The sequence below is a fragment of the Podarcis gaigeae genome, assembly GCF_964106915.1.
Source record: "Podarcis gaigeae genome assembly, chromosome: 2".
Lineage (NCBI taxonomy): Eukaryota > Metazoa > Chordata > Lepidosauria > Squamata > Lacertidae > Podarcis > Podarcis gaigeae.
Window position 1 is genome coordinate 68,566,853 of NC_139679.1, and position 27,992 is coordinate 68,594,844.

Below are 27,992 nucleotides of genomic sequence, written 5' to 3' on the forward strand. Positions count from 1 at the left end.
CAGCTCCCATACGGACTGCATGCACCCTCGGCTGCTCTACAGCTGAGGGAGAGGCAGGGGCCATCTTGTCACCCCCCCAAAGTGGCACCTGGGGCTGACCGCCCCCTTTGCCCCCCCTATCTACGCTCCTGATCCTATATCATATGGCTCGTACTTTGTGAGCATAAGCTGTCAGCCTTCCCTTTGGCAAGAAGTAGGTATATGTGCAAATTCTTCCCAGATGTCAGGAATGTCCCCTCCCCCCCAGAGTGCAGGAGAAGATTTAGACTCAGAAATTGATCTAAACTAACAAGGGGCAGACTCTGCAGATGAGAGGTGGCTGTCAGTTGAGAAAGGGCAGTTCGACTCCCTTTCCTGGGGAAAACTCAGTTAGCTCTCGAGATGAAGAAGAGTTCGAATGTAGCCAGAGCATTGCTAAGCAATCAGCAGATAAGCAGAGGTCTGAGTCTGGGTCGAGTAGCAGTGGGGAGGCCAGCCTCTCAGTCCTCGTGCTAGGAGTCTGGATAAGATCAGATGGTAATGGAAGGGCAAGAGGGGAAAGGCGGGAGTTTGGCGTCCTTCCTGCTGTCGGAGGGGTGAAATTTCAGACTGACCAACTATCGTAAATACGAGCAGGCGTGGTGGATGTGTCTTTTTTTTTGTTAATAAATGTACACAAAACTGCTGGAGAGTTATTACTTCTTATCGGGGCTTGGTTGCCTGCCAGAGAACATCACACCACAGATGCAACCTTCAGCATAGCTTGTCACATAGATCTTCCCCAGTTTATGTGAAGAGTATCCATGCCTGTGCTAGATTTCCTAGAGGCATCTGCTGCTGGTGTAGAACCTCTCTATATGACCCTGGGGATTCTGGGTGTGTCAAGTAGCAGTGAAAGCACTTAACACTGAGCTTAGGTCCTGCAAATGTTTCTTAAAAATTAATCATTCCACATAAGACTGGGGAGTCTTTATTTTAAATCAACAGATCAGGAGAAACTTGAAAAGAACAAAAGCTTGAGTGGATTAGGATGCAGCAGGATGAGATGAAAAGAGCAAGGCAGAGCTGCCAGAGATGAACAGAACACGCCTCCATGGACTGTGTGTGGCAATGACTCAGCATTTCCCATAATGCTTAAAATGGATCTTCCCTTGACTTGCTCTAGGGTGAAAACAAGAAAATAAAACAAAGCTAATAATAATACTTAACATTTGCGCAGTGTTTTCAAGTGTCTGACATATGCACTTGGTTGCAATCCATACAACAATCTGATCGGACACAGATGTGAAGCCTGTGGCCCTCCAGATGTTGCTGGACTACAGCTCTCATCACCCCTGACCTTTGGCCATACTGACTGGGGCAGATGGGAGTCCAAAAAGATCTGGAGGGCCACAGGTTCCCCAGTCCTGCTGTCAGATAGGTCAGTATTATTGGGCCAAAGGCTGTAGATGGGGTGGAATAGAGTGCGGCTTGCTTATTGCCACCTAGTGAGTTCACAGTAGAGACAACCTTCAAACCAGGAACCTTGATTTGGAGTTCAGCTGTACTAGCTCTAGTGCCCTAAGTGGATAGCCTTAGAGAAAAATCTCGATTCGGTGCCTCTGCTGATCCCCCATGTTCCAGAAATGAAATTTCTGTGGGTTTAGGGATGGACAAACATGTCCATTTTGGTTTCTCTCAGCTTTTCATTTCCCCCATCGTAATTTCAGTTTTCCACATTTCTGCCAGCGTATTAGTGTGAATCTCCACTAATGTGTGCATTTAGCATGCAGCTTTGAATAATGTGCATTCATTTTTTACAAGCAATTTCCTTGAACAGAATGCATTTCTGTATGTTACTTTCACAAATGTATACATTTTAATGCACACTTCACCCTAATATATGCATTGCCTGCTAGGAGAACTGGTGCAGCTCAGTGGTAGAGAACCTGTTTTGCATACAGAAGATTTTAGTTCCAATCCCTGGCATTTGCAGGTAGGGCTGGCCTGGGAGTGACCTTTGCCTGAAATCCTGGACAGCTGATGCCAGTTAGTGTTTAGACTATACTGAGCTAGGTGGACCAATGCATCGATTCTGCATCTGGCAGCTGCCTAGGTTTCTAATGACATTGCAAAATTCAGAGAAGCATGAATTTCAAAGGATTGTTGTGTTTCAGTTCACATATTGGTTTAAGAAGTAGAAATTAGGTGATTTCTCATTAAAATGCAAGCAAAATTGAAATCATTTCTCATCCCTTGTGTTGACAACACCCACTAACCTTGAGGATATGAGGAAAGGCTTGCTGGCATTGGCTCAGAGGATGACTACCTTGAAATGTGTTATTGTACTCTGTGCATTTACTTATATGGGCAAGAGAGAGCACTATTATGTACAGCAACACTACAACAACACTAGCATTGATGTCTGAATGAGTCTATCACATTATAGGAGACATGTGTCCCCTTCACAAAAGTAGCTTATCTCTGCTTCACTTATTCAGGAGTGATATTTTCCTACTTACATGGCTGCTCTGCAAAAGAGACATTTGTTGGTGTACGTTTGGCCATTGGAACCACATACTGGGAAGTACTCCAGGGTGCATCCTTTAGGTTTGGTCCTGTCGGAAAGCTTCATATAAGCACTGCAGTCAACCTGGAAAAGGGAAAGGTTCTCTTCTTAAAACCATGGCCATTTTGGCACTGCTGAATTTAAATCTTGACTGAATTGCTCTCTTCGCCTTTTTAGCTTTGGGGAAATTATGCAAACTCCAAAGCATATGTGCTTTTCCTGGTTACAGAAAATGGAATCAGCTCAAGTAGGTTTGTGAGCAAAGACAGCACATAACCCCAGAATGTCCTGTTTTGTCAAATCAGACCCTTGATCATTTCGGCTGCCCTCTTCTGCACCTTTTTCAGTATTCAGTTTAAGGAGTGGAAGTGGCAGAACTATACAGTAGACCAACAACATATGCAGAGGTTGTGTTCCATGGATAGCACATAAAGCCAAAGTCATATATAATCAAAACACATTGGTGCACTAGTGGTTGTCAAAGTTCCCCACCCCCGGACGCCTCTGCCCCCCCTTTTTTTGCCAAGCATATAAACACAGAATTCCAAGTTATAGTCATGTGTTGCCTCCAGTGAAGTTCAACTCAAAGTACAGTAGAGCCATTAAAATAAATGGACCTGGGACAGATAACGCTAGAGGGATTTAAAGAAGCACTGTGAAATGTGAGAAGTATTGTTAAAAGGGAATAGAAAAAGAAAGGCTCAAATAATGACAATACAAACCTAAGAAATGCGTAAATTAAATAATGACTACGAATGATTTGCGGAAAAGCTGAAGGAAGTCCAGAAAAGAAATACTTTGTGAAAAATTGGATGTGAAATTATTGTGTGCTTTTGTTGTAAATTAATAAAAATTATTTATAAAAAATAAATAAAATAAATGGACCTAAGCTAGTCATGTTTATTCATTTCAATGGATCTATTCTGAGGAGTACTCTAAGGAGTACAGCCTTATGGTATTGGAAGTTTCATCTTTGATATCATTTATTTCCTAATGAACAGAACTTTGCCTTTTCAGACTCCCAGAACTATGCCCTCAGCAGAAAGAATTGCATTATGTTTTGAGAGACAGTATGTCTCCTGTGACCAGTGTCTGGATGGATAAGCAATCATACAAGCATATTTTGCGGATTCACAAAGAAATTGTGAAGTGCAGGACGAGGCCAGAATACTTAAAGCTGCCCCCGCACCTCCTGTCTGTTCACTGAAGTCCAATGGATGTGAATTCATGCAAGGGATCATCCCATGTCTGGAACATGCATTATGAGACTTGTACTTAGAGAATATGGTAAGATTTGTTTCAGGATCTCCATTTCTCATGGTAGTGTAATGACGGACTTTTTATTTAGTTTCCACACAAGGGATCTTGCTCAAACATGCTATTGCTATCTAGATATCCACAGAAAACAACCAACAGATGGACTCACCTGTGGCTCATAGGAATGACGAGCATCTGCAAGAGAAAGCAAAGAAACAACAGAGATGAAAACCATTTTAAAAAACTGAATTAAAGCTTATTGTGTAAAAGCTTCTCAATTTTATATTTTCTTTTACAGTGTGTAAAACAACCTGATCCTCATTGCCCTTGGGAATACACATACAAATTCGTCAAGACACATGAAATGCTGGTTCTTATGATAATAATATGAATGAGCAGAACTACCCACGCATTCACCTTTGGCACACCTTTGGCAAACCACTCAGAGCACTGTGCTAAAAGTCAGCGTTCACAGAATTTGCACAACACCAGCCTTACGTGATTGTTTGTGTGTGTGGTCCTTACATCACCCTGGCCAGTGGCAAGCCTGGGAGGGCTGGAGAGCACAAAAAGGCCACTGTGTGTGGAGGTGCCTATGTAGAGGTCTTTAAAGGCCAGTGTAGAGAGATGGTGTAACTTTGCTGATACCTTTGCTGCTCTATAAAGACTCCTGTTGTCACACTTTCTTGGCCATAGCCACCTAGCTGCAAAAATTAAAACAACTAGGATCCCTCCCAGGTGGCAGCTGCAGAGTGGTCCAGGTAGCCCTTTGCCAGTGGTCACCACTCTCTTTATGTTCATTTGGTTTGTTGATGCTAGGATGATGACCTGCGGATTCGAGGTTTCAAATTTTACTTTTGTTATGTCTGCACTGGGTGGTCTTAGGGTAGCCACTACCAGTCATACTCAGTTCCTTATCTGCAAAATGGAGATGAGAATACTGACGTCCCTCACTGGCCTTTCAAGGGGCTATTGGTATAAGAAGCAAATGCACATCACTTGTAATGAGAAAAGTTTAGCAAACTCACATTGCTTATGTGCATTAAAGGTAAAGGTAAAGGACCCCTGGCAGTTAAGTCCAGTCGTGGCCGACTCTGGGGTTGCGGTGCTCATCTCGCTTTACTGGCCGAGGGAGCCGGTGTACAGCTTCCGGGTCATGTGGCCACCATGACTAAGCCACTTTTGGCGAACCAGAGCAGGCCACGGAAACACTGTTTACCTTCCCGCCAGAGTGGTACCTATTTATCTACTTGCACTTTGACGTGCTTTCAAACTGTTAGGTTGGTAGGAGCTGGGACAGAGAAACGGGAGCTCACCCCTCGTGGAGATTCAAACCACCGACCTTCCAATTGGTAAGCCCAAGGCTCTGTGGTTTAGACCACAGTGCCACCTGCATCCCAATGGGCCCATTGTGCAAAAAGGAAGCCCTAGGCTATCTCCTTTGGCCCCAAGACCTAAAAATGAATTTTACCTGTTGGGCTGCATTTCCTTTTTAATTTATTTATTTGGTTTTTCAAATTACAGTTTTACAATCACATATCCAACATACAACATAAAGACAAGATTCCACAGAATCTCCTGAACTTCCCTCCTCCCTTTTGTGGGTCCTATTGTTAATCATTTCCTCCTGCATCTTTTATAATAATCCAGATCTTTTACATCTCCGTTTTATCCAAAATTCACCATTAAACTACAAGTGTTATTCCAATCCTACTAACAGTTTTAACTGTTTACAATGGTTTTTAAGATAAATTATAAATTTACCCCATTCTTTATTAAAATTTTGGTTTTCCTGATTTCTGATTCTTCTGGTTATTTTTGCCATTTTGGCATAATCCATCAATTTAATCTGCCATTAATCTGCATTTTAAAATATATCCATAAATGACATGAATCATTCTTTTCAAGACAGGTGACATTCAGGTGACAAGACAGGTGATATTCAGAGAGACATAGGAAGCTGTCTTAAACTGAAAGAGACCACTGCTCTATCTAGTTTAGTATTGTCTGCACTGACAGGCAGTGTCTCTCCAGGGTTTTAGGGTTAAACCTGAAACCTTTCGCATGCAACGCATGTGCTCTGGCACTGAGCAAAAGCATTCCCATTGGACTGCTTAACTCTATTTACTCCCTGATCCTCCCGGAACAGACAAAAGGCTCATTTACTTCTCTCTGTGTGTGTACATACATACATACATACATGCATGCATAAATATATATGTAACCCACTCTACTCTTCTGATTTTAAATTGTTTTAACTGACTTTAAGAATGTATTTTTAAAGGCTGTTATAACCTACCTTGGGATCTTATGGCAAAAAGTGGGTAAGAAATCTTAATAATGATAAAGAAAATAATATAGCAACCACCCTTTTCATAGCTGCTGCGCACTGGGTCAACATCTTCATGAAGTAAAAATATATATATATACTCACCTGAGGCAAAGAAGCAGCAATAGAGTCCTAGGAGGAGAAACAGCACAGCTGCAGCCTTCATCATGGAGACAGTGTGATTTGATGCTGATGCTTTTGGTGGTGTCCAGTCTCCCAATGCTCCCCAGCAATGGAATCCCTGTATTTATATATATCCAAAAAGTCTCATTCTGTGCACACTTGCAATGATGACATCTTCTCCCCCTGCCTTAATGATTTGTAGTAAATAGTAGAACTCCAAAGGTCCCGGCCTTTTTAGATATTTCTAAAGAGGTTTGGCTGCAGACCAATTTGTAGGAACAAGTGGGGCAATTATGTGCTGCTTTGTAAACATCTGAAACTCATAACTGAGATAACTTGGCCATTTCCCATGTTGCGCAGCAGGGAGACCAGAAAGAAACAACTGCTTGACAGTAGTTACAGGCACGTAGGCTGTGGCCTGTCAAAACAGCATTTGACTGCAGGAACCATAAACACACACACTGATTAAGACTGAAAGCTATACAGATGCATTCCTCTCAGCTGCATGCGTCAGAGTTACCACCCCAGTGCTCTGTCCATAAATGAAAAGTAACGACCTAATAACCCGCCTAGGAAGCCTGTTGCAGAGCAAGCTGAGCATTAGTTCTAAAGGCTGGTGCTGTGTCCACTCTTGGAACAGTGGCCTAATGCTGACACTTGACTTTGTGTTACACACACACACACACACCACTGCACCAATACAGTGGCTCTGCTTTTCATAGAAATGTTGCAAAGAAAGTGTGTTGGTTTGCTCCACATTCGCTTGCACGTCATTCTTTTGCAATCACCTGTCAGATGCAATGAGCTCACCATAGGTGTTTTTGAGGGCTTCAGCCATATATGGAGATGGATAACCAATCTGCTAAGTGGGGAAAAAACATGAACTCTCACCTCACCTAGTCTGAGACTGAAGCACATGCCTGTTCTTCCAAGTTGGGGTGGGAAGGCCTGCCACTTTCTTTTGTCCTGCTTGTGGGAGCAACGTTCCCACAGGGCAAACAAAACATCTGACTTGTTGCCCCCCATGGAGAAGGTACGTGTGGACGTCAGGACACAGTAACATCATGAAGTGGCTGGATGGAAGGGCCACTGCAAAACATTAGGTGAATTCAGTCCTTTTTTCCAGGAGGTACTCAATGGTATGCAGTACTGACGCCTCTTTTATTGTTGTTAAAAAGTGTGGCACTTACTATAACAACATTATGGTGAGTAACCGGCACCTATTTTTCTAGGGGGGAAAAGCACTGATTGTAATTGCTTGCATATTTTAAACGTATTGTAGATAGTTTTAATTGTATGAATGTTTAATTGTTTTGCAATGAATTTATAGTCTATGTTTTTAGCTATACTTGTTTTCCTCTGTCTTGTCAGGGGAAAGGTGAAGCATAAATAAACATATCATCATCATAGTCTAGTGCAGTGGTTTTCAACCAGTGAGCCGTGGCACCCTGGGGTGCCTTGAATGATGGTCAGGGGTGCAGCGGGCAACACTGGCCTCCATCCCACATTCCTTCCTTCCCTTTCTCCTCTGATGCCCTCTTGTGTCTCTGCCTCCCAAAGGCTTGCACAGCTGTTCACTGAAGCATTCCTGGCTACAAGCTCCTCAGGCAAATGGTGCCCCTGAGGAAGGGGCATACTGATTGTCAGGAGCTGAGGTGGCCTTGGAGTAAGCAAGCCAGCCAGCCAGCCAGTCCACCAGACCTTGCTGTTGGGAATGGACAGACAAGTGGGAGGTTGGGCAGGCAGGCAGGCAGGCAGGCAGGCAGGTGCTGTGCTGGCCTTTCTTGTGCTTGCTGTGTGCAAGACCTGCCTGGGAGCTGAGTGCCCAGCACCAAAGGGGAGCCTTTCCCCATGCAGGCCTGTTGGTGTCCACTGCTGCCTCCCAAGGTAAATTGCTCGCCTCATGTTCATCTCTGGCCAGTCTCCGTTGGGTCACTAAGGCTGGAGGCATCCTCTTCCCAGGCCCCTGTGGGGCAGTGTGAGGAGGACCATCTCTTGGGGGGGGGGAGCTCAGAGACCAGGGGCAGCAGCAGCAGCTCAGAGGACTCCCAAGGAGAGGGGAGGAGTCTGAGGGAACACTCCACAAGGAAGGATGTTCAGAAAAGAGCAAGAGACCACCAGCTCTGCAGGGGTGACATTACTGGGCTCCTGAGCCCCACAGGGGTGCCGCAGAAAGAAGGTAGTTGGTCAAGGAGCCAGTGTGGTGTAGTGGTTGAGCGGTAGTCTCGTAATCTGGGGAACCGGGTTCGCGTCTCCGCTCCTCCACATGCAGCTGCTGGGTGACCTTGGGCCAGTCACACTTCTCTGAAGTCTCTCAGCCCCACTCACCTCACAGAGTGTTTGTTGTGGGGGAGGAAGGGAAAGGAGAATGTTAGCTGCTTTGAGACTCCTGAAAGGGAGTGAAAGGCAGGATATCAAATCCAAACTCTTCATGGGAACCGTGGACTCAAAAAGGTTGAAAACCTCTGATCTAGTGGATCAAAAGTTCCCCATACATTTTCTAATCTGTTTAGGTAAAGAACATGCATGGTGCACCTTGCTTGAAAACAGGTTCCACACTTCTTAAGAAATATGTAGTGTTTTGAACATGTGTGCAAACTAGCAGTAACAAGAAAGCATGTGGTTCGTGAAAAGAAGGAGGCACAGCTTTCTCTAATCAGCTGAGAATGCAGGAGGGGAATTAAAAAACCAAGTGCTTCGTCACAAATGTTCCCTTGCCTGTGGGCTTAGGATGCAGGAGAAAAAGCACCAAGCAAAAGTATTTTTTGTGTAGGTGCTCTAAAACATGAGATTTCATACCTACATGGGCAGTACCATATGGTTTTCCCCCTTGAATATTTACATGCTAACTCAAAATTCACTCTCATTCTGTTCAATGGGGCACCATCCCAGTAAGCATATTTAGCACAGGAAGTTCCTTATCAGACCACTGATTAATTTAGCAGCAGCTTTCCAGGGGGTTCAGAGGGCGTTCTCTCCCAGTCCTCCCTGGAGATGCTGGGGTTGAAGCTGGGACCTTCTGATACAAAGCAGATGCTCCACAACTGAGCTATAGCTCTTCCCTTCAGTGACATTTGGGTGTGTTTCAGTCCTGTGTCTGACTCTTTACTGAAGGAGCATCTCCATCCCCATCGTTCAGCCCAGACACTGTGGTCCAGCTCCGAGGGCCTTTTGGCGGTACCCCCATTGCGAGAAGTGAGGTTACAGGGGACCAGGCAGAGGGCCTTCTAGGTAGTGGTGTCCGTCCTGTGGAACTACTCCCACCCCAAGCATATTTTGCCCCAGGAAGAATGAAATGTAACAACAAGAACATCCTCCTCACCTAGCAGGAGGTTTAAAGGAGAAATTACGGTGAACCAAACATTGACATTTTGCATGTTTGAATATATATGGTTTAAAAAAGTGTTCAGATTTAGGATGCAACCATACATTCAGCTGCACATTGTGTGGTCCCCATTTTAGGGGGGGAAATATGACTAATATTCCTAAAAATGTTACTGCTGTCTGAAGTCTTTTCTGCTCCTTTCTTTATTAGAAGGGAATAGAGGCAGAGCGCATGGCTTCAGATCAATGGCACCAGGATGTCTTCTAAATGCCCTTGTAATTACAATAATATAACCAGTGTTACCTGAAGCTGGGAGATGAAAGTGATAAATAAGGCACCTGTCTGGCAGAGTGATGCAGTGGAAAGTCACAAAAAGATTTTTGAACTTCAAGCCATCTGCTTCTTCTTCTTTTCTTTTCCCCCTTGATGTAATTAATATCAGTGGGACCTGAACTGCAGAGAACCCTGTGGCAAAAATTCTCCTTAACAAGTGCTTTGCATACATTGATTCTTCCTGTAGCCCAAACAATGCATTGTTTTCAGTGCGTCTGGCAACTAAAACAACACAACCTCCAGTCTTCCAACTGAAAACCTTGTTTAAATGGTTTTATTCTCTTTGCCTTCAAGTTATGAGCAGGATTGGATGAAGTTTGTCCCCTAGTCTAGCCCAAAAGGCTTGGAAGTGTGCAAGAGAGTGCTTTCTTTCCTTGCCAACCCAACATGTCTACAATTGTCCTTACACATCCTTGAGTGTGTGTTTGTGTATATATAAAATTCAGAGCAAACATGCCAAATATCCAACGGCCAGTTACTGGGATTTGTTTTATGGAGACCAACTTTGTTTTGCCTATGCGCGTTGGATTTTACATGCACAAGGTGTATTTCAACCCCACATGGGCATGGAGAGACACCTAGAGTAGGGCAGATATGCAAGAGAAGAGGGGAGCTGGAGTCAGCACTCTCTCTTTCCATGGAGTGGGCTGGACTCAATGGGAGTTATCCAATCTAGCCCAAAGTCAGTTTTTTAAAATAATAATAATAATAATAATAATAATAATAATAATAATAATAATAATAGGGCTATCTGAGAAACATGCAGATGTACAATCATATGCATAGAATCATAGAACTGGAGAGTTGGAAGGGACCCTGAGGATCATCTAGTCCAACCCGCTGCAATGCAGGAATGTGAAGCTGTCTCATATGGGGATCAAACCTGCAACCTTGGTATTATCAGCATAGCTGAGCTATGCATGACATGGGATATGTATTAATGCAAAATCGGGTGCTGCATATATGCTTACAAAGGGTTTTATTGTGTTTTTATATGTGCTGGAAGCACATAAAATTCCATATAATTTCAGCTGAACCATCTTGAGCAGCTGTGGGAAGGGTGTGTGTGAATCTTTTAAACGAATAGATAATAAATCTGTCTCTGACATTTGCTGAGAAAGACTTGTTGATCTGCTTTTCAGATCTGAATATCAGGATTGTGTTCGATGGTGCTGGGTCATCTTGCCTGCAGGATTAATAGGGTAATTTCTTTGCTCAATGGGTCACCAAAGAGGGTTTAATGCCACGGATATGAAACACACCTACAGGGCGAGATTGCAAAATTGTGGACTTTGGAATTTTCAGTTGATGTTGAAAATCTGAAAAGCAACTTTTGTCCTAGAGAAAAGTTATTTAGAAATAGTTTTGTTTTGGCTGTGAGCACACCTTGAATCTAGAACAGTGTGTGTGTGTGTGTGTGTGTGTGTGTGTGTGTGTGTAATATATAGTGAAAACTCGAAGCTACGAACATGAGTTATTACCAAACTGTGGGAGGCAGTGGAAGACAGGAGTGTCTGGTGTGCTCTGGTCCATGGGGTCACAAAGAGTCAGAAACGACTAAACAATAACAAGAAGAAGTGGAAAAGGAGCTTCAAACTAGTTTAGACTGGCAGATTTGGATCTTCAGATCTGCTCAAAAAGCAAGCTCTGATATTAAGATGGCCCCTGGCTCCAACAACACTCTCTCTCTCTCTCTCTCTCTCTCATTTTCTTTTGGGTCTTAACTATGTTGCCGCCACTATCATCATTCTGGCTGTGTATTAGGAAAAGGAAAAGAGGCAACACAGACGCGGAATTATGTGCAGACCTGTGTAGAGCCATGGTCTCCTGAACAACATGCCCTACTCCCAATTAACCCCATGCTCCTGAATTTGCAAATCACAGAAAGTATTCATAGTTTTATCTTGCACCCAACATAATACTCTCTGAAACTTCTTGCATGGAGAGTGTTTGCTCCTTTCCAACAGACATTTTATGAGAGCGAGAGGGATTGGAAACAGGGAAGAATAGGGACTCACCAGTCAACGGAGCCCCCTAGTGAATATTAAGTGGAACGTATCCTTTGCATCATTCTGAGGCTTCTCATTGTACAAAGAAGAGCCAAAACATTCTGCTGAGTTTTGCTTTATTGAAGATGTGTGCTGGAGACAGTAGCATCACCAGGAGCCCAAAGCGGGGAGGGGAGCACAGCAGCAATGACAGCTCACACCCCTACATAGAGCTTCTCTAAGCATTCACCAGTACAGCGTAGAATATGACATCTTAGTGTTCAGCTGCAACAGTGAAACCTTCAAGAGCATCTTCCCATGTGCAGGAGACCGAGACTCCCATTACTTTTCCTAGAAAAATAGGATTTACACATGTAAATTAAAGCCATTGGTCTGTGAAGAAACAGGATTATACACGGCAGGAACTGATGAATAATGACATACCAGTCTACTTATGGAAGGCCAAGTTCAGAACTTTTAAGGAAGAGAAAATTCCTGAGTTAATTTTCCTTCACTTCTCATTTTTTATTTGTAGGGATCCTGATTGTGAGATGCTGAAAAAGTCTTACTTTGTCATTTTGTACCTATATCATACCCTCCAACATGTTGAGGCCAAAAACCGGGACAGACGTATTCCTGGCTGCACTCCCGCATGGTCCATGTGACATCACAATAATGTGTGTTTTTGGGCGCCCTACTGAGAGCAGGGCACCCAAAAATGGGATGTCCTGATTTAATTGCTATCTGTTTATTGGGAGGAATAGCAGTGAGTAAACACAGACCAGTCCATTTAACAGCAAGAGTCCCCCTTGACTGCCAATAAGGGCCAGTGCAGACCCAACACCACAGGCAACTCAAGCAACTGTTAAGGGCAGCGACATTTTTAGGGACACAGTCAAACAGTGCACAATCTGAAAGATGCATCTTTCACATATCTATTTTTTCTCTACCTCAAAGCAACACATTTTGTGTGCCAAAGCTAAACTCTGACTCGTGCAAAAAGAATACCAATAATAGAAATGGACATTATTTGCATGCAGAATTATTTTTTTATCATTTATTTCTTGTCTGCCAGTTCTGGTGAGGGGCAAAGAACTCTGCAAGGCACTGAGCCTCACCTTCTCGTGATTGGAAAGCCTTCTTGACTCCCATTTTACCTCATCTTGACTGTGTATTCAAGGACCAGAAAGCTGTATCACATAATACACTGACTGTTTCTCAATCCTGCTACGATAGGGAGAGTTGTCACCAACAGCTTGGAAGGAGCCAAACAACTCCCTCTTTTAATCCTCTTGTAGCTGATGCATCACACTGGGAAAACTCCCCTACCTTGTTTGCATAGTTATACATCCTTGTAAAGTCTTAACTCATAGAACAGCAATCTCTTGTAAACCCAGGTTGGTTGGTTGGTTGTTGTTTTTTAATACCAGTGGGAATCTCTCTGATTTGGCTCTAATATAGTCTCAGAAGATCACAAGTACATTCACTTGTTGAATGCTTAAATGTGCGAACCCTATTCCAACATCGTATAGAGGCAAATTTCTTCCTGACTTCAACAAGAAACTAATTCCTAGCAAGGCTGGATTCAATGGGGGTCTCTGGGCAGAAACATAAAGTTGGTGGAAACATAATTTCCATAAAAGGAGAGGACATGCAAATCCTGAAAATAAGTTTCTCTAACTGTAGCATAGTGGTAGCCAACTTACAAGAGTGAGTGCACATCAGTCAGTGGACATTTTTTCAGTCCCCAAGCCTGGAGTTGACCATGAAAGCAACATAACAGTTATACTTTCATCCGCTGTGCGTATAGAGCTCTCTTCAATATACTTACTCAACTGCCTTGCAAAAAGCACACTTGTTTCCGTAGGTCTGGCCATCTGTGCCGCAGTGAGGGTTAGATTCCCTGGTGCAGTATGGTTCATTGTTATCAAACTCACTGCAGTCAATAGCCTAAAGGGATAAGAAACAGCCTTTAAGTGATAGTTTTCTTTATAGTTCAGAGGATCCAGATTCTCAAGATGATTGAGGGGGCCCGACAGGATGTCACACAATGTCCTGATGCCGCGTATGTAATGTCGTGAGGAGCTAGAGGCAGAGCCAAATCCCATCTGAACACTGAGGGGGCCAGCTTCCTAAAAAAATAAAATAGCCCCCTCCCCGAAACTGCCTTGATCCCTAGGAATCTGTGCCTATGGTCCTATTAGTCCTGCCATTTTGCACTCATGACAGAAACACGGGCCATTCCACATACCAGCTTAAACAGTCTTATAACAGCCAATTTTGAATCAGGATAGCCTAATCAATGTTGTCCATGCCCCTTAAAATTGCTTGCCTTGATCAGAAAACTTGGAAGAGCTATGTTCTATTTGCCCCTTCCCCAGATGCTAACACAAAGGGAGAAGACAGGTGTGTAGGACCACGGGATTGGAGAACAATCCCTTTCAGGGTCAAGATAGGACCTCTTCTCTTCCCAGCAACCTAATAGTATGTCTAGATTTGAAATGGGGCAATATACAAGCAACATCCCAGGAGGAAATAAAAACAGCTGCACTGACCTCTCCCTCACGTTGGCTGGTAACATCTGTAACAGAAAGGAACAGCAAGGCTTACTAACATATTATAGACCTAATACCGAAGGAGTAATAGAATCAGAATGTTGTATGTATTTATAAACTGCACTTTATAAACTTCACTTTCATGAAAATATGACAGGGCAGTGTACACCATACAAAATTGCAAGGGGAGAAAGAAAAGAATTCTGCAATTGCTGCTCAAAGTTTCCCTCAATTAGAAAAACCGTCATTGTTAGGTACACATAATATTATACAAAAATCACGCAGTCCTGATGTGTGTAGGTAGCACCATTGCACTAGCTTAGCATTTTCTTCCTAATGTATTTATTTGCTTTGTTAAGATTTTTATCCTCTCCTTACTTCCAAAGAAGCCCAGGGTGGTATACACATTTTTTTAAAAAAATAATAATAAAATAATACAACCCATTTAAAACAGCCATATAAAAGTACAATCAGTAAAACTGTTTAATCATGTTGTCATACGTGACCACTAAACCATACTTGTACAGATCTGCATAAATCTTACTGTACTTGTATTCCCAAGAGTGTGTGAAAGAAAACAATGAGGAACAGCAGTTATGTCAGATATGGACACCAGAATCTGGATAGCTGAAGTTTACACAGCTTACAGTCTTATATAGGTGAAATGCTCAGGTGATGATGCTTTCAAGCAAGAATTGTCTTATCTTTTAATATCCCTACTGGTGTTGTCAACAGAAGCACAATTCATTTTACAACAAGCGGTAGAAGGAAAATATTCTGGTACACTCTGGGACAGTACCTCTCCCTCTTGGGAGCAGTCTTTTATGGAGACTGAGGCTGTTTTTTAAAGACTGGAGTCCTTCCCCCCCCCCCCCCTCACTTACCTGAGAAGAGACAGAATACAGCCAGGCTCAGCAGCACAAAGACACCTGCAGTTTTCATTCTGCTCCTATAAGTTGGGTTCAAGTCAAGCGGATGGGTTGTCAGTGCTGGAACTCAGGGGAAGCTCTGATCCATCAAACTCTCCATTTATTTATATGCCCAGCACAGTAGGCCCCACCTGGTGAGAAAACATCTTTACCTTCTTTTAAGAGCAACCATTGGCCCAAGACACCAGCAGATGTTTATGGGGTTGTCGCATCCTTTAGGCATGCTGCTATATCCACAACAAGCCCAGACTACAACAATAATTATGCGAGGCACTCCTTGGAGCTTGTAATTTATCCATCAATTGCTACTTTCCATTTCCTCCCTAATCATAGCCTTCTCACAGCTTGGAACTTCCCAGCCAGTCACCCAGCAGGGCAACAGCACTGGTGACATGGGATTCTTACCAAGTCCTTGCAGTGTAGATTCAACGTGTTATGAGTTGTTTCTTAATGGGCACAGGAAAGATAATAATAGAAGGATTGAGATTTGGAGAACATAATGGCTCCAACACAGCTTTCTATTTTGGAAGCAGAGTCTAAATTTGTTCACGAGAAGTGTTGGGAGAAGGCAATATAAAAGAGCACAACTTCATTGCTGCTTGTGGAGTCTCATAGGTTACATGTGCTGCTGCTGCTGCTTCTGACACTCCTCTGAACTATTTAGACAGTGTCAGTTTTGTTTTTTCAATTCTACAAAGAGATAAAAGGACGTTATAGGTTTGTTCCTAAACAGAGAGTCCCTGTGGTCCAGCAGGGAAACTCAGAATGAACCACAAATGGTAAGTTCTAGACCCAGATTTGCTACTCATGCTTTGGATGGTCATAATGTAGGGTTGATTAAAATAAAATAAAATTCTGAAGCTCAGCATCCTCACTGGCTGGAATGGCACAGCAACCTTCACTGGTCTGGTGCTCTCCAAATGCTCTAAACTACAACTTTCATCAGCACTAGACAGCATGGCTGATGGGAGGGAAATCTAGAACATCTGGAGGACCCCAGGCTGGGGAAGAATACATGATGGTACTTAAGGAATACCTCTCCCCTTACTCCCCTTACACATTTTGGTTGTCTTGATGTGTGACTTATGTCAGGTGTAGGGTGGCCTATTTTATGGAGGACTGCCCTGCACTTGGAAGGCTGATTCATCTTCACTCCTGGGAAGATGGTTTCAGCAGATATTTGGGGGAGATTACTGTATTTGAAGGTGACTTCTATTTTTGAAGGGTTTTTTAAAATTGAACCTTTGAATAAATATTGGCAGGGTGAATTTTAACATGGATCCTTCCTGTTCAACAAAGAATATCCATTGTAATACTTGTGGCAGATCAGAAGACTCATACTGTGACTCAGATGTCCAGCAGTGCACACTTTGCATATAACATACATTATACTGACACTGAAATGAATGAAGCTGGATTACAGCAAGGACACTGAAGGTGGTTTATGTGGTTCTTAGAGGGCAAGATCAGTACGCAAAGTAAGGCTCACTTTACCTAGCTCAAAAGCAAATGTACAAACAATTTAGGTTGCAAAACATATACATAAGCAGGACCATCAGTGCAGGATTAAACCCTGTGGCGGCCCCTAGGCAGTTGAAATCTTGGGGAGCCCTTTGCAAATTATCTCCTAATATGTGTTTGTAATTTTCTTTTGAGATCAAATCAATGTTATTTTGATCCATTGTCGTAGGACCCCTAAAAGGTGTGGGAGCCATAGGTAACTCGCTTATTTGGTAATCCGGCACTGAGGACAATCCACTGGGAGTTTCTCTTGCTTGAGTTCCACTGCAACGAATGGGAACTGTGCTAGAACATTGCTGCCTCCTTCCTCATCTCCCATTCATTTCAGCTGGAACTGTGCAGGGAAACCATTGCTGTGTCCACCATTACCTCATACCTTCCAACATTTCTCCAATGAAAATAGGGACATCCTAAGGAAAAGCGGGACATTCTGGGATCAAATCAGAAACCGGAACCGGAACGGCTTCTCTAAATATGGGACTGTCCCTGGAAGATAGGGACCCTTGGAGGATCTGTCACCTAGAATGGATTGTCCCATATCAGATTCACTGAACTACTGGCCTGTTGTGCTCATATTGTCCACACCAGTTTTAAGTCATAGGTAAAATATCTTCTTGATATTAGGGTAATGTTTCAAGGAGCCTAGAAGCCGAAGAGGGCCACCTAAATGAACAAATCTGACTTCCAAAGGCTTAATTAATTCAACTCAGTACTGTTATGGTTGGTAATATGGCTTGCTCAGAAGAGTAAGGCTGAGTAAGCCCATTGTTCAGCCCGGACACTGAGATCCAGCGCTGAGGGCCTTCTGGCGGTTCCCTCATTGCGAGAAGTGAGGCTACAGGGAACCAGACAGAGGGCCTTCTCGGTAGTGGCACCCGCCCTGTGGAACGCCCTCCCATCAGATGTCAAAGAGATAAAGAATTACCTGACATTCAGAAGACATCTTAAGGCAGCCCTGTTCAGGGAAGTTTTTAATATGTAATGCTGTACTGTTTTTAACACTGATTGGGAGCCGCCCAGAGTGGCTGGGGAAACTCAGCCAGATGGGCGGGGTATAAATAATAAATTATTATTATTATTATTATTATTATTATTATTATTATTATTATGAGTTCTTATCATCTCAGAGTTGTTCACCCAGGGACTCTGCATAGATGTACAAGGAAATTCCAGAGTGTGTTCAGCCACTCTATCCCCACTTTTTATTAACTTGTGAAAGGAGAACTTGCTCTGTCACAGGACACACTCCCCAAGCCAAAGGAGAACCTGTGGGCTTTCTGAATATATCTGGCTGGCCATTGCAAACACTCCAACATCCTGAGTCTGAAAAACAGGGACGCACGACTTCCTGCCTGTATTCCCGCATGTGTCACATGACCCACGTGAGATCACAGATCCCAAAAGACACGCTTTTTCAGAGCTGTGCTCACATGTTGTCCAAAAACACACATTTGGGGGCAACACACAAGATCATAGAATCATAGAATCTTAGAGTTGGGACCCCAAGGATCATCTAATCCAACCCCCCGTAATGTAGGAATCTCGGCTAAAGCATCCATGACAAATGGCCATCCAACCTCTGCTTACAACCTCCAAGGAAGGAGAGTCCACAATATCCTGAGGGAGTCTCTTCCACTGCTGAACAGCTCTTACTGTCAGAACGTTTTTTTTCAAATGTTTAGTCAGAATCTCCTTTCTTGCAGCTTGAAGACATTGGTTCAAGTCCTACCCTCCAGAGCAGGAGAAAACAAGCATGTTCCCTCTTCCATGTGACAGCCTTTAGATATTTGAAGATGGCTATCATATCTCCTCTCAGTCTCCTATTTTCCAGGCTAAACATACCCAGCTCCTTCAAGCACTCCTTGTAAGGCTCAGTTTCCAGACCCTTGATCATCTTGGTTGCCCTCCTCTGTACACATTCCAGCTTGTCAACATCCTTCTTAAATTGTGGTGCCCAGAATTGGACACAGTATTCCAAGTGTGGTCTGACTATTACTTCCCTTGATCTGGACACTATAATTCTGTTGACGCAGCCTAGAATAGTGTTAGCTTTCTTTGCTGCTGCATCACACTGTTGATTCATGTTAAGTTTGTGGTCCACCAAGACACCAAAATCATGGCCCCGGAAAAAGCACCGGGGGGGGGGGGGGAAAGGGGGAGATCAACACAAAATCGCATGAGATCTCGGCACCCAACATGGCCGTGCTTACTTTTGGATAAAACTCTAACCCTTCTGTTGTTAGGTGTGGGAAAGGGTGTGGCTTTGATGCTACTTTTTAAGTACTTTGAAGAAAAACAATGATCTTACAAGAGAACAATAGACATCCAGTCATTCAGTTTGATGTACAACAAGCACTTCATGAGTGACATGTTCCCAAACTGGAAAAGATGAAAGAAAGGTGCTACAGGCTGATTTAAATGTCATCATGTGTATGTATGTACAGCTTGTGTATATATAAAACACACACACACACACACACACACCCACACACACCCAGCTGGTTTCAAGGGATGAGAGGGGGGGAAATGTCCTCCCCTGTCCTCTCTGAAATGTAATTATTACTGGTGGGCCAAATGCCTCTTAAAACATTTGGTGAGATGCTGTGATGCTCAGAAGAAACTTAGGACCAAGCCTTTTATGATAAAAATCCCATCAAATCTGAGACAATCAGGGTAGATTGTAAAACTCAAAATAATTTTGCTGTGTGTCTTTAGGAAGCCCTCAGGAGAGGAGAAGAGATGATGAAGCAACCTAAGGCCCGGGGGCCAGATGCGGCCCAATTGCCTTCTCAATCTGGCCCGCGGACAGTCCAGGAATCAGCGTGTTTTTACATGAGTAGAATGTGTCCTTTTATTCAAAATGCATCTCTGGGTTATTTGTGGGGCATAAGAATTCATTCATCCCCCCCCCAATATAGTCTGGCCCAAGGGACGGTGGACCGGCCCATGGCTGAAAAAGGTTGTTGACCCCTGATACCTGATAGATGCACAATGCAAGAGAAATGTAACAGATGAAATATATATTACCAAGGAATGCTGTGCAGGACCAGAATGCTTGGCTGTGTAGGTGCAGACCCATGCAGAATTTGTCCGAGTCCCGGGGTGGGAGTCCCCAGCCGATTTGGAGGCACAAGGCATTCTTGGCATGACAGTCTAAGTCCAGAAGGCCCCTGCCTTTGACCCCAAGGTGCCCCTCGGAGATCTGGGGAGAGTGTACCCAGCTGACCCCTACACCCAACTGTGTAGATGTCTGTTCCAATATCATTCTCCCAGTGCCTGCCGAAAGCAATTGTGATGAGGAAAGTAATCAAAACCTGAAATAGTGGCCAGGATGATATACTATATATTGATCTGGTATAGATATATTCCTAAATGATATACTATATATTCCTAAACGTAAAATGATTAATCCATGCCTTATTAGTTCTACGCTGCCACAAAACAGTGCTGATGCATAGTTTCCATATCTTCTCTTCCCAGCCATCGAAGAACAAACCATCTATTTTTGCTGACCTGTAATTTCTGTAAAATAACCTCCATGCCTCCTCGTTATGAGGACAGGGATGCCTTGGTCAGAGGTGCTTCAGAGACACACCTGAGCCCAGAAGAATAAAGGTATTATATTAGAAAGCTGCCCTGGATTATTATTATTTTTTTAATGACACACTTTGCATTGTAATACATGGGATATAGGCTCCATCCATTTCACAAAGTGCCTTCCATTTCTGGGGATATTTCATAGAATAAATGTGAAACATGACGGCAGCACGAATGCTACAAATGTGAACAAGGCCCACAAAACAAACTGCTTTTGGTTTTTATGAAATCTCTTTCATATTTTCAAAGCTTTTCAACATTGAAAGTGGAAATAGTGCATGAGAATACTGCTGCTGCTGCTGCTGCTGACAACAACAACAACATTTTTGTTACTGTTTTTATTTTGTGTTAGCAAAAGTTATGTACCTGTCACATTGACCTAAGCAAGATTTTTGGAGGGAACCGGACTATCCAAAATCTGAATATATCAACTGGCACTTTTCCACCATAAATTAATTGCCATGTGCATATTTTAAGGTTCTGTGCTTTCACCTCCAGTTTCCACATGGGACACCCCTGTCACTCAAGCTGAAATGTGATATAGGCATGAGACAACATTATTCCCATTGACTCCTGCCCCTCCTTCACCCTTTCCCACAGGACTGCCCAGTCAGACAGAGGGAGGGAACTTTTATTGTTACAGCTGCAATAAATCATTAATTTACCTACTGTCCCTTCCATCCAGCCATGGCCTGGCTATCTCTCTCTCTCCCCCAGGTATCCCTTTCCTTCAGGGGACCTCAAAAATGGGACTTTCTGCAATAAGGAAAATGACAGGGAAATGCACTGGGAAGAGTGAGATAACAACTGAGCAACACAATGCTGTATAATCTTAACTCAGCAAATAGGGACAATTGCTTAGAAGCCAGGCTCTGTTATGGGAAGGGAACCTGAATTTGCTAGTAGGCCACCAAGTCCTACACCAAAATAGGGACACTCTGAAAGCATCCATGGGGAACGCAATTGCTCAGCTGATCCCTGCAGAAAGCAGGAATGAACTCATTCTCCATGATCTGATAATCATGATATCAGGTGATTGCCAGGTGGGTTGTCCCATCTACCTGCCAAATATGACCCATGGAGATGGGGACAGATAATTATCTAGCCTTCCAGGCCAGAAACAGACATTGTAAAACTTTGTGTTAAAGGTTTAGTTGCAAAGCCATGAGGTCCTTCAAAGGGGATGTTAAGAACAAGCTATGTGGCCAGCAGAATTAAATGGTGTGGCTCTTCCTAGACTGCACCACTTCAAGTTGCTGGTGCATGAATCACATCACTGAAAGCTTCCCCGCAGGGTGGAGAAATTAGAAATGTAGAACATCAGACAGAAGGATTCAAATTTAGACTTGCTTCTGCCTGATATGCTGGTTTCCTATGTATAGGCAGGTGTATTTTGTGGCAACCCACCATCCACAGTGTCAAGCATAAACTGTAACTCATGATATTACTGTTTGTGTAGCTCCACTCTTAGTGGGTATGACAACATCTACTTTTTCTCTCTTCACAGATCCCCAATATATACGAGGTGTAAGAATGGGAAAGAAGACTCTGAGATAGATAATGCTTATTTATTGATAAATCCAATCAAGATGATGCAATGTTTTCTTCAGCTACGAAAGCAGAAAATGCAAGGAGGAAACAGTGGGTGGCTTTGTGGTGATGCTAAAAGGTGAGCAAGGCATGAACTGAAGGTGATATTCTTTAGTGGATGTTCTTTAGACATTCCTAGCTCCATAGCATGGTCCATATCTAATCAGGGAGAGCCTTCCACGACTTTTGCTGGTGAGAGAAAGACAAAGAAGAGTGTGAGGATCCACAAGATGCAAAATTATTAAACAGAAGAAATGTACCAGTGAGTAGGATCAACTGAAAAAGAGAGGTCACTTGAAACTGGCAACCATAGGGTGGCCTCCAACTGGACAGGTCTACTAGTATAAGGACTTTGGAGCTGTGCAATGAAACTTCACCTTATCCTCTCCCCCTACACCATGCGCAACTCCTAAATATGTTCAGGTGGGAGAAGGGAATGAGAAATTCCACTGTGCAGCCCTAAGTGTTTGTGCTAGCCCAACTGCTTACTGCCCTAAGTTACATTTCCTGTTGGTGACAACACTGGATGAAATTGCTTCATTCTCCAAGTTTCATGTTACAAAATTATTTGGATTGCATCTTGCGGTTGTTTTGTTCAGGCAAGGACTTCCACTTGTGCCATGGAACTTCCCTTTCCTCTCCTTGTGCCCTCCCACCTGCTCCAAATTTGGTTTAGAGGGTTGTAGGAACCCCTACAACAGGTGTGGGGTTCCTCATGCCAGAGTGGGGGAGAGAGGAGAGAGGGGAAGATCCACTACACAAGCAGAAAACTTGCACAAACATTGGATCCAGCCCTTTGTAAGGCAGCGTTTCTCTTAAATAGGCTACAAATCCTGCACATCCTTTTCAGATTGTTCATCATGGGAAATCTGTACTCACACAAAGGCATTGCAGAAGAAGCACTTATTGCTGTATGTCTGGCCATCAGAACCACACATTCGTTGCAACTCCAGGGTGCAGAAGTTTCTCGGATAGCCTTGGCAATCAACCTGCAGAGAGCAAGAGAGCGATAGCACCTTTTCAAGCTTCCTTGCCCACTTAGCATTAAGCTACACAATGACTTCTTTGAGTGTTATAAATATAAGCACATACATAAATACAGAGTGAGTGAATACCCATGATCATTCGCCAAGCATTGTTATGCTGTGCCTTACCATTCTGCCAAGAGAGAAGGAGAATTTCAGGTGCAGATGTATGATAAACATATAGTAAGGTAGTCCTCGTTTTCAGAAAGCGAGGGATGTTCTCAGGCTTACTTGAAAAGCCAACTCAATGTAATTTTTAATGTTGAAACGAAATAAATAAATGTGGCCATACCTACACACCCACACAGATGCACACCCTGACTAGTTTAAAGCCATCAAGCCAAATACTTATCTTTTATTTCCCACCACAGGATATGTATAATATATGACTGTGCTCTGTTGCTGCTTAAGCTAGTGTTTGGTTTTATTATAGTTTTTAAATTGTTTCATTGGTCCATGATTTTTTGGGCTTGTTTTCTGAGCACTGCTCAGAGATGCAAACAATTAAGAACTGTATAAATGCCTTAAGTAAATGAAATAAATGAATCAACTTTACATTGATTGTTTTATTTATCTGTATCTATTTTTTGTTTATCTGTTTCCAGGGATTGAGGGGGTCTGTTAATTTCAGTTCTCTCCGTTTCTGCTTTCTGCTTTCCAATCTTAAAATCAGTTCAGATATTTCTGCTACAATTCATGAGTTTTCTCTCTCTTTATGTTCTTCTGGAAGTTTATTACCATTTTGAGGCAGGTTTCTTCCAATCATTTTTTTTTACACTATTGTACACATTTTTGCAAGCACTTTCCCTCGGTATAATTTGTTTTTTGTATGTTATTTCATTATTTATTCATTATATTTAGACCCCACCTTTTTGGCCCAAAGAGCTCAAGTTCTTCCCCCCTCATTTTAGCCTCACAACAACCATGGTCACCCTGTAAGCTTCATGGCTGAGCACAGAATTGAATTCTGGTCTCCCAGATAGTAGTCCAACACTCAAAAGACTACACCACACTGGCTCTAATATATTATTTTTTATGCACACTTTCCTTTTAATATATGCATTTTTGTAAACGTCTGTTGGCCGGAGGAATGCAGTGCAAAATTTGGATATTGTATTTTTACGTTTATAACACGCTCCCGTGTATAAGACAACCCCTATTTTGGGGGACTCAAAATTAAGAAAGTGGGGGTAGATTGCCCAAAATTGTAGACATTTTTTGGGGAAGGATTGCCCATAGTTGTTGAGCTTTTTTTTAGGTGGTATTGCCGAAAATAGCTCACCCGCATGACCTACAATGCCACTCACATGCGTCGCAAAAGCCACCTTTTGTCTGTTACCTTGCTGGCAGAAGCTGCCAATTGCCCACCCAAATGCCACAGCGATAGCCAATCAACACCAGCCCTTGCCGCAACCACCAATAACATGCCGTTGACAATCTCCGGCTCGTGGCAGCAACCAATCCTACGCCCCTCCCATGCACTATCCATGTATAAGGCGACCGACAATTCCTAACATACTTTTTACATGGAAAAATACGGTATTTGTGAATTTTGAATAATAGCTTTGCTTCAGTTCCCACATTGCATCAGAAAGTGCAATGTGACAGTTTTGCCTTTAAATGCAAACTGAATAGAATTTCTCCCCATCTCTGCTCCCGCGTGATACCAACATTGCCACAGCTTAGCTGGATGGGGCAGGGTGATAAAGACCAGCTCACCCATGAGTCAAGGCAAGGTGACCACCTCAGGGGGCAGGTTCCACAGGGGCTGCAGATCCAGCCTCCAAGGAACCTGCAAGGAACAAACCACCCACCGCTGCTGTGGCAACAACAGCTGTGTGCAGGTAGTTGAAGCCGTTTCCAAGGTGTGTCTGCTGTCATGAGAGCTGGGTGCAGGGTGGGGACCCCAAAGCCCTTTCCCCAAAAAAGCTCAACAACTTTGGGAAGCTCAACCAGTTCCCCCAACTTTTTGCCCGGGCTTTTACTTCTTGAAATATGGCAACCCCACTTACACCCCATGCTATGCAGTAGTGCATCATGGACACAGCCAGGATTTATGTTAGTGGCCACAGGCTTTATGAACGTCTTGAGCTTGCCGATCAGAAGGTCAGTGTTTCAAATCCCTGCGACGGGATGAGCTCCCGTTTCTCTGTCCCAGCTCCTGCCAACCTAGCAGTTTGAAAGCACACCAGTGCTCTTTGGTTTCTGTCACAGTGTTTCATTGCGCCAGAAGTGGTTTAGTCATGCTGGCCACATGACTTGGAAAGCTGTCTGTGGACAAACACCAGCTTCCTCAGCCTGAAAGCGAGATGAGCGCCACAACCCTATAGTTGCCTTTGACGGGACTTAACCTCCAGGGGTCCTTTACCCTTTACCTTTTTACCTATGTTAGTGAGGGGAGAACAAGCTATCTGCGATGTGATTGGTTGGTTAGTTAGATATTTTTATTTATTTAGTTGATTTAGGGGGTGGACAGCTGCCCTCTCCTGTCCCGTCTTGGCTACACCCATGGAGTGCATAGCTGTTATAGCTAGTAGCCATTGGGAGCTTTATCCTTCATGAATTTTATTTAATGCTCTTGTAAAAACACCTATGCTGGTGGATATAACTATCATTTGTTGGATTCAGTTCCATAGTTCAACCACTGAAGAAGCCCTTTCTTTTGTCTCTCCTGAATCTTCAAAAATTCAGCTTCACTGTATGCCCCAAATTCTAGTGTTATAGCAGGAAAACATTTATCTGTTCATTTCTCCCATGCCCTGCATTATTTGATACACCTCTGCCATGTGCCCTCTTTCTCACCATTTTTCCAAACTAAAAAGTTCCATATATTGTATCCTTTGCTCATAGTAGAGTTGTTCCAACTGCTTTTGAGCCACAATTCTTACCTAATTCATTTCATTCCCATTTCTAAGCGAATTATTTATCCCTGTTCCGTTCAGAAGCACATTTCCTTCATGGAAATGAATATGCTGATGAGACAGGACCAGAACTTTACATTTGCCCCCTGTAAACCTCTCGGATTCAACAGCACACCAGTGCAAGAATTAGTTTAATCCTAAACTTTGTTTTCATTGTTCTTCACTTACTAGTACGTGATTTAATTCTCCTCTACAGCTACACAATATTGATTGTGTAATCAGAAGAAATAGCTGGCTCTTACCTGCAGTTGGGGTCTTCTTGCTTCAGTATCTAGAACCAAAACAACAATTTTAAAAGCTTCAAAGCCAAGCCACCTGTTGAACAGCAGTCCATTGGGGGACATTTTATTCACCTCTGAAAAATGAGGTGCATTTTCTCTTGCCTTTCCTTTACTATTTTGACATGGAATATGCCAAATAACATAACTGATTAATAGTTGAAGTGAAAATGAGCAAATAAATTAAGATTCATTATCTGGTTGACAACGCAAATGAAAGCTTTCCCCCCATAAATTTGTTCAAATCCCATCGGTTTGCAACACAATCCTGTCAAACTTCCTCTTGTTGATGCTTAGAACTCCACATAAGTTCTGTTTTCGTGTGTTATGGCAACCCTGTAGAGGCCACCAAAAATGTGTGTGTGGTGGCTCCTGGGGTCCTTAATGTTTGCAAGCTATTCAAATGTAGATTGGCATGGAGAGTACCAGGTAACAGTGCCAGGTACCCCCAGGAATTTGCTGTGCTGTCATTGAGGCTCTCCATGTGGCAGAGTAAATTCTACATGTTAAGCATTTGTATTCCCTGTGGCTCTTACATCCAGCTCATGGAATCATGGAATTGGTGTGTGTCCCTTTCTGAGATGTGAGTGTATAATGCAACACAAATTTCAAGAGGAAAGTCTCTCCAAAGGGACCTTGGCAGTATGATAGGTGACTCACCTGAGTACAGGAAGAAGAGTGTCAGAACAAGAAGCAAAAAACCCAATGTCTTCATGGTGAGTCTTGTTCTCGCAACTCCAAGCAGACTTTTCTCAGATTCCACTGGCAGAGGAAAGATCGAATATGAGGTCTCTCTATATCCCCTTTCCAAACAATATCTACATGTGGAAATTTGATACTGCTGTGGGCAGGTGGAGCAAATTCAAAGGTTCCTTATCTGTGAAGGGGCAACTAGCTTCTTATCAGAGAGCAAGTAAATGATCTCGTTGCCTTGGCCATATGCCACAACAAAGAACAGAATACATAAAAGGGCTTGCTGACAAATTACATGTGAGGATTGCATGCACAAAAGAAGCAGTCAATAAAAAGAATGCTCAATAAAATTCTTACTTGTATTTCTGGCAACCTTCCCTATAAAGGCCCAGATAAGCGATAAGGCCAATGCCAATTCTCTCCAAAAGCAAACAGAGCCCTTCCCCACCCCCTCATTATTCTCCTTTCATGTTGGCAAGCACAAACTGTTTTGCTGTTGCTTCAGCCTGTGGTCTCATTAAACTGAAGAGTGAGCCAGGCATTTGGATTGCGGTTCCATAGAAACGTAACAATGAAACAGAAAGTTGTGGGGAGGGAGCCTCTTCAACACTTCAGCCTCAAAACCCCATCGAATTAACAGTCCTGTGCAGATGGCAAAACTTGGTAGAAATGCAGGGGCTGGAAGGGAATTGGAATCATAGAATCTTCTGGTATAGAACGGAGCAGTGCTTTTATCGGGGGCGGGAGGGGACACAGGGGGACGCATACCCCTAAACATTTTGCAAATCTTTGTACTTTTGTCCATTTACTGTATTTATCTTTCCCGATTTGGACTACAAAATGGTGGTTTTCTGGAGTCAAAATGAGAGTAACTATAAACATTTATTTATTTATTTTAGAAAAAAAGCACTGGAATTGGGTATAGAATCCTTTGGCTTTTGGGCAGCTACATTGTTCCTCCCCCCCAAAAAAAATCTGGCTCCAGCCCGACCCACCCCTGG

General features: G+C 43.2%; 2 protein-coding genes and 1 long non-coding RNA gene across 4 annotated transcripts; all 3 read right to left on the minus strand.

Moving 5' to 3' along the window:
• Nucleotides 1-958: 958 nt before the first annotated feature.
• Nucleotides 959-6,526, minus strand: LOC310836392 (ovomucoid-like). Its single transcript, XM_083721509.1, has 4 exons — nucleotides 6,219-6,526; nucleotides 3,954-3,979; nucleotides 2,481-2,611; nucleotides 959-1,140 (listed from the first exon to the last, which is right to left on the minus strand). The coding sequence occupies exons 1-4, from the start codon at nucleotides 6,280-6,282 to the stop codon at nucleotides 1,095-1,097; spliced, it is 267 nt and encodes an 88-aa protein (XP_083577635.1). The 5' UTR covers nucleotides 6,283-6,526; the 3' UTR covers nucleotides 959-1,094.
• A 5,476-nt stretch (nucleotides 6,527-12,002) lies between these two features.
• Nucleotides 12,003-15,786, minus strand: LOC310838342 (serine protease inhibitor Kazal-type 6-like). Of its 2 annotated transcripts, none has more exons than XM_083725512.1 (5): nucleotides 15,772-15,786; nucleotides 15,322-15,386; nucleotides 14,438-14,463; nucleotides 13,714-13,832; nucleotides 12,003-12,233 (listed from the first exon to the last, which is right to left on the minus strand). In XM_083725512.1, exons 2-5 carry the CDS (start codon nucleotides 15,377-15,379, stop codon nucleotides 12,185-12,187), a joined length of 252 nt encoding a protein of 83 aa, XP_083581638.1. In that variant the 5' UTR covers nucleotides 15,380-15,386; nucleotides 15,772-15,786; the 3' UTR covers nucleotides 12,003-12,184. The 2 variants fall into 2 exon arrangements, with proteins under 2 accessions (XP_083581638.1, XP_083581637.1); XM_083725511.1 differs by lacking the exon at nucleotides 15,772-15,786 and adding an exon at nucleotides 15,519-15,731.
• Nucleotides 15,787-22,054: 6,268 nt separating this feature from the next.
• On the minus strand, nucleotides 22,055-26,407 carry LOC310838674. The gene is made up of 3 exons (XR_014561111.1): nucleotides 26,263-26,407; nucleotides 22,954-23,063; nucleotides 22,055-22,263 (listed from the first exon to the last, which is right to left on the minus strand). It is a non-coding gene; the product is annotated as an uncharacterized lncRNA (long non-coding RNA).
• Nucleotides 26,408-27,992: the final 1,585 nt, after the last annotated feature.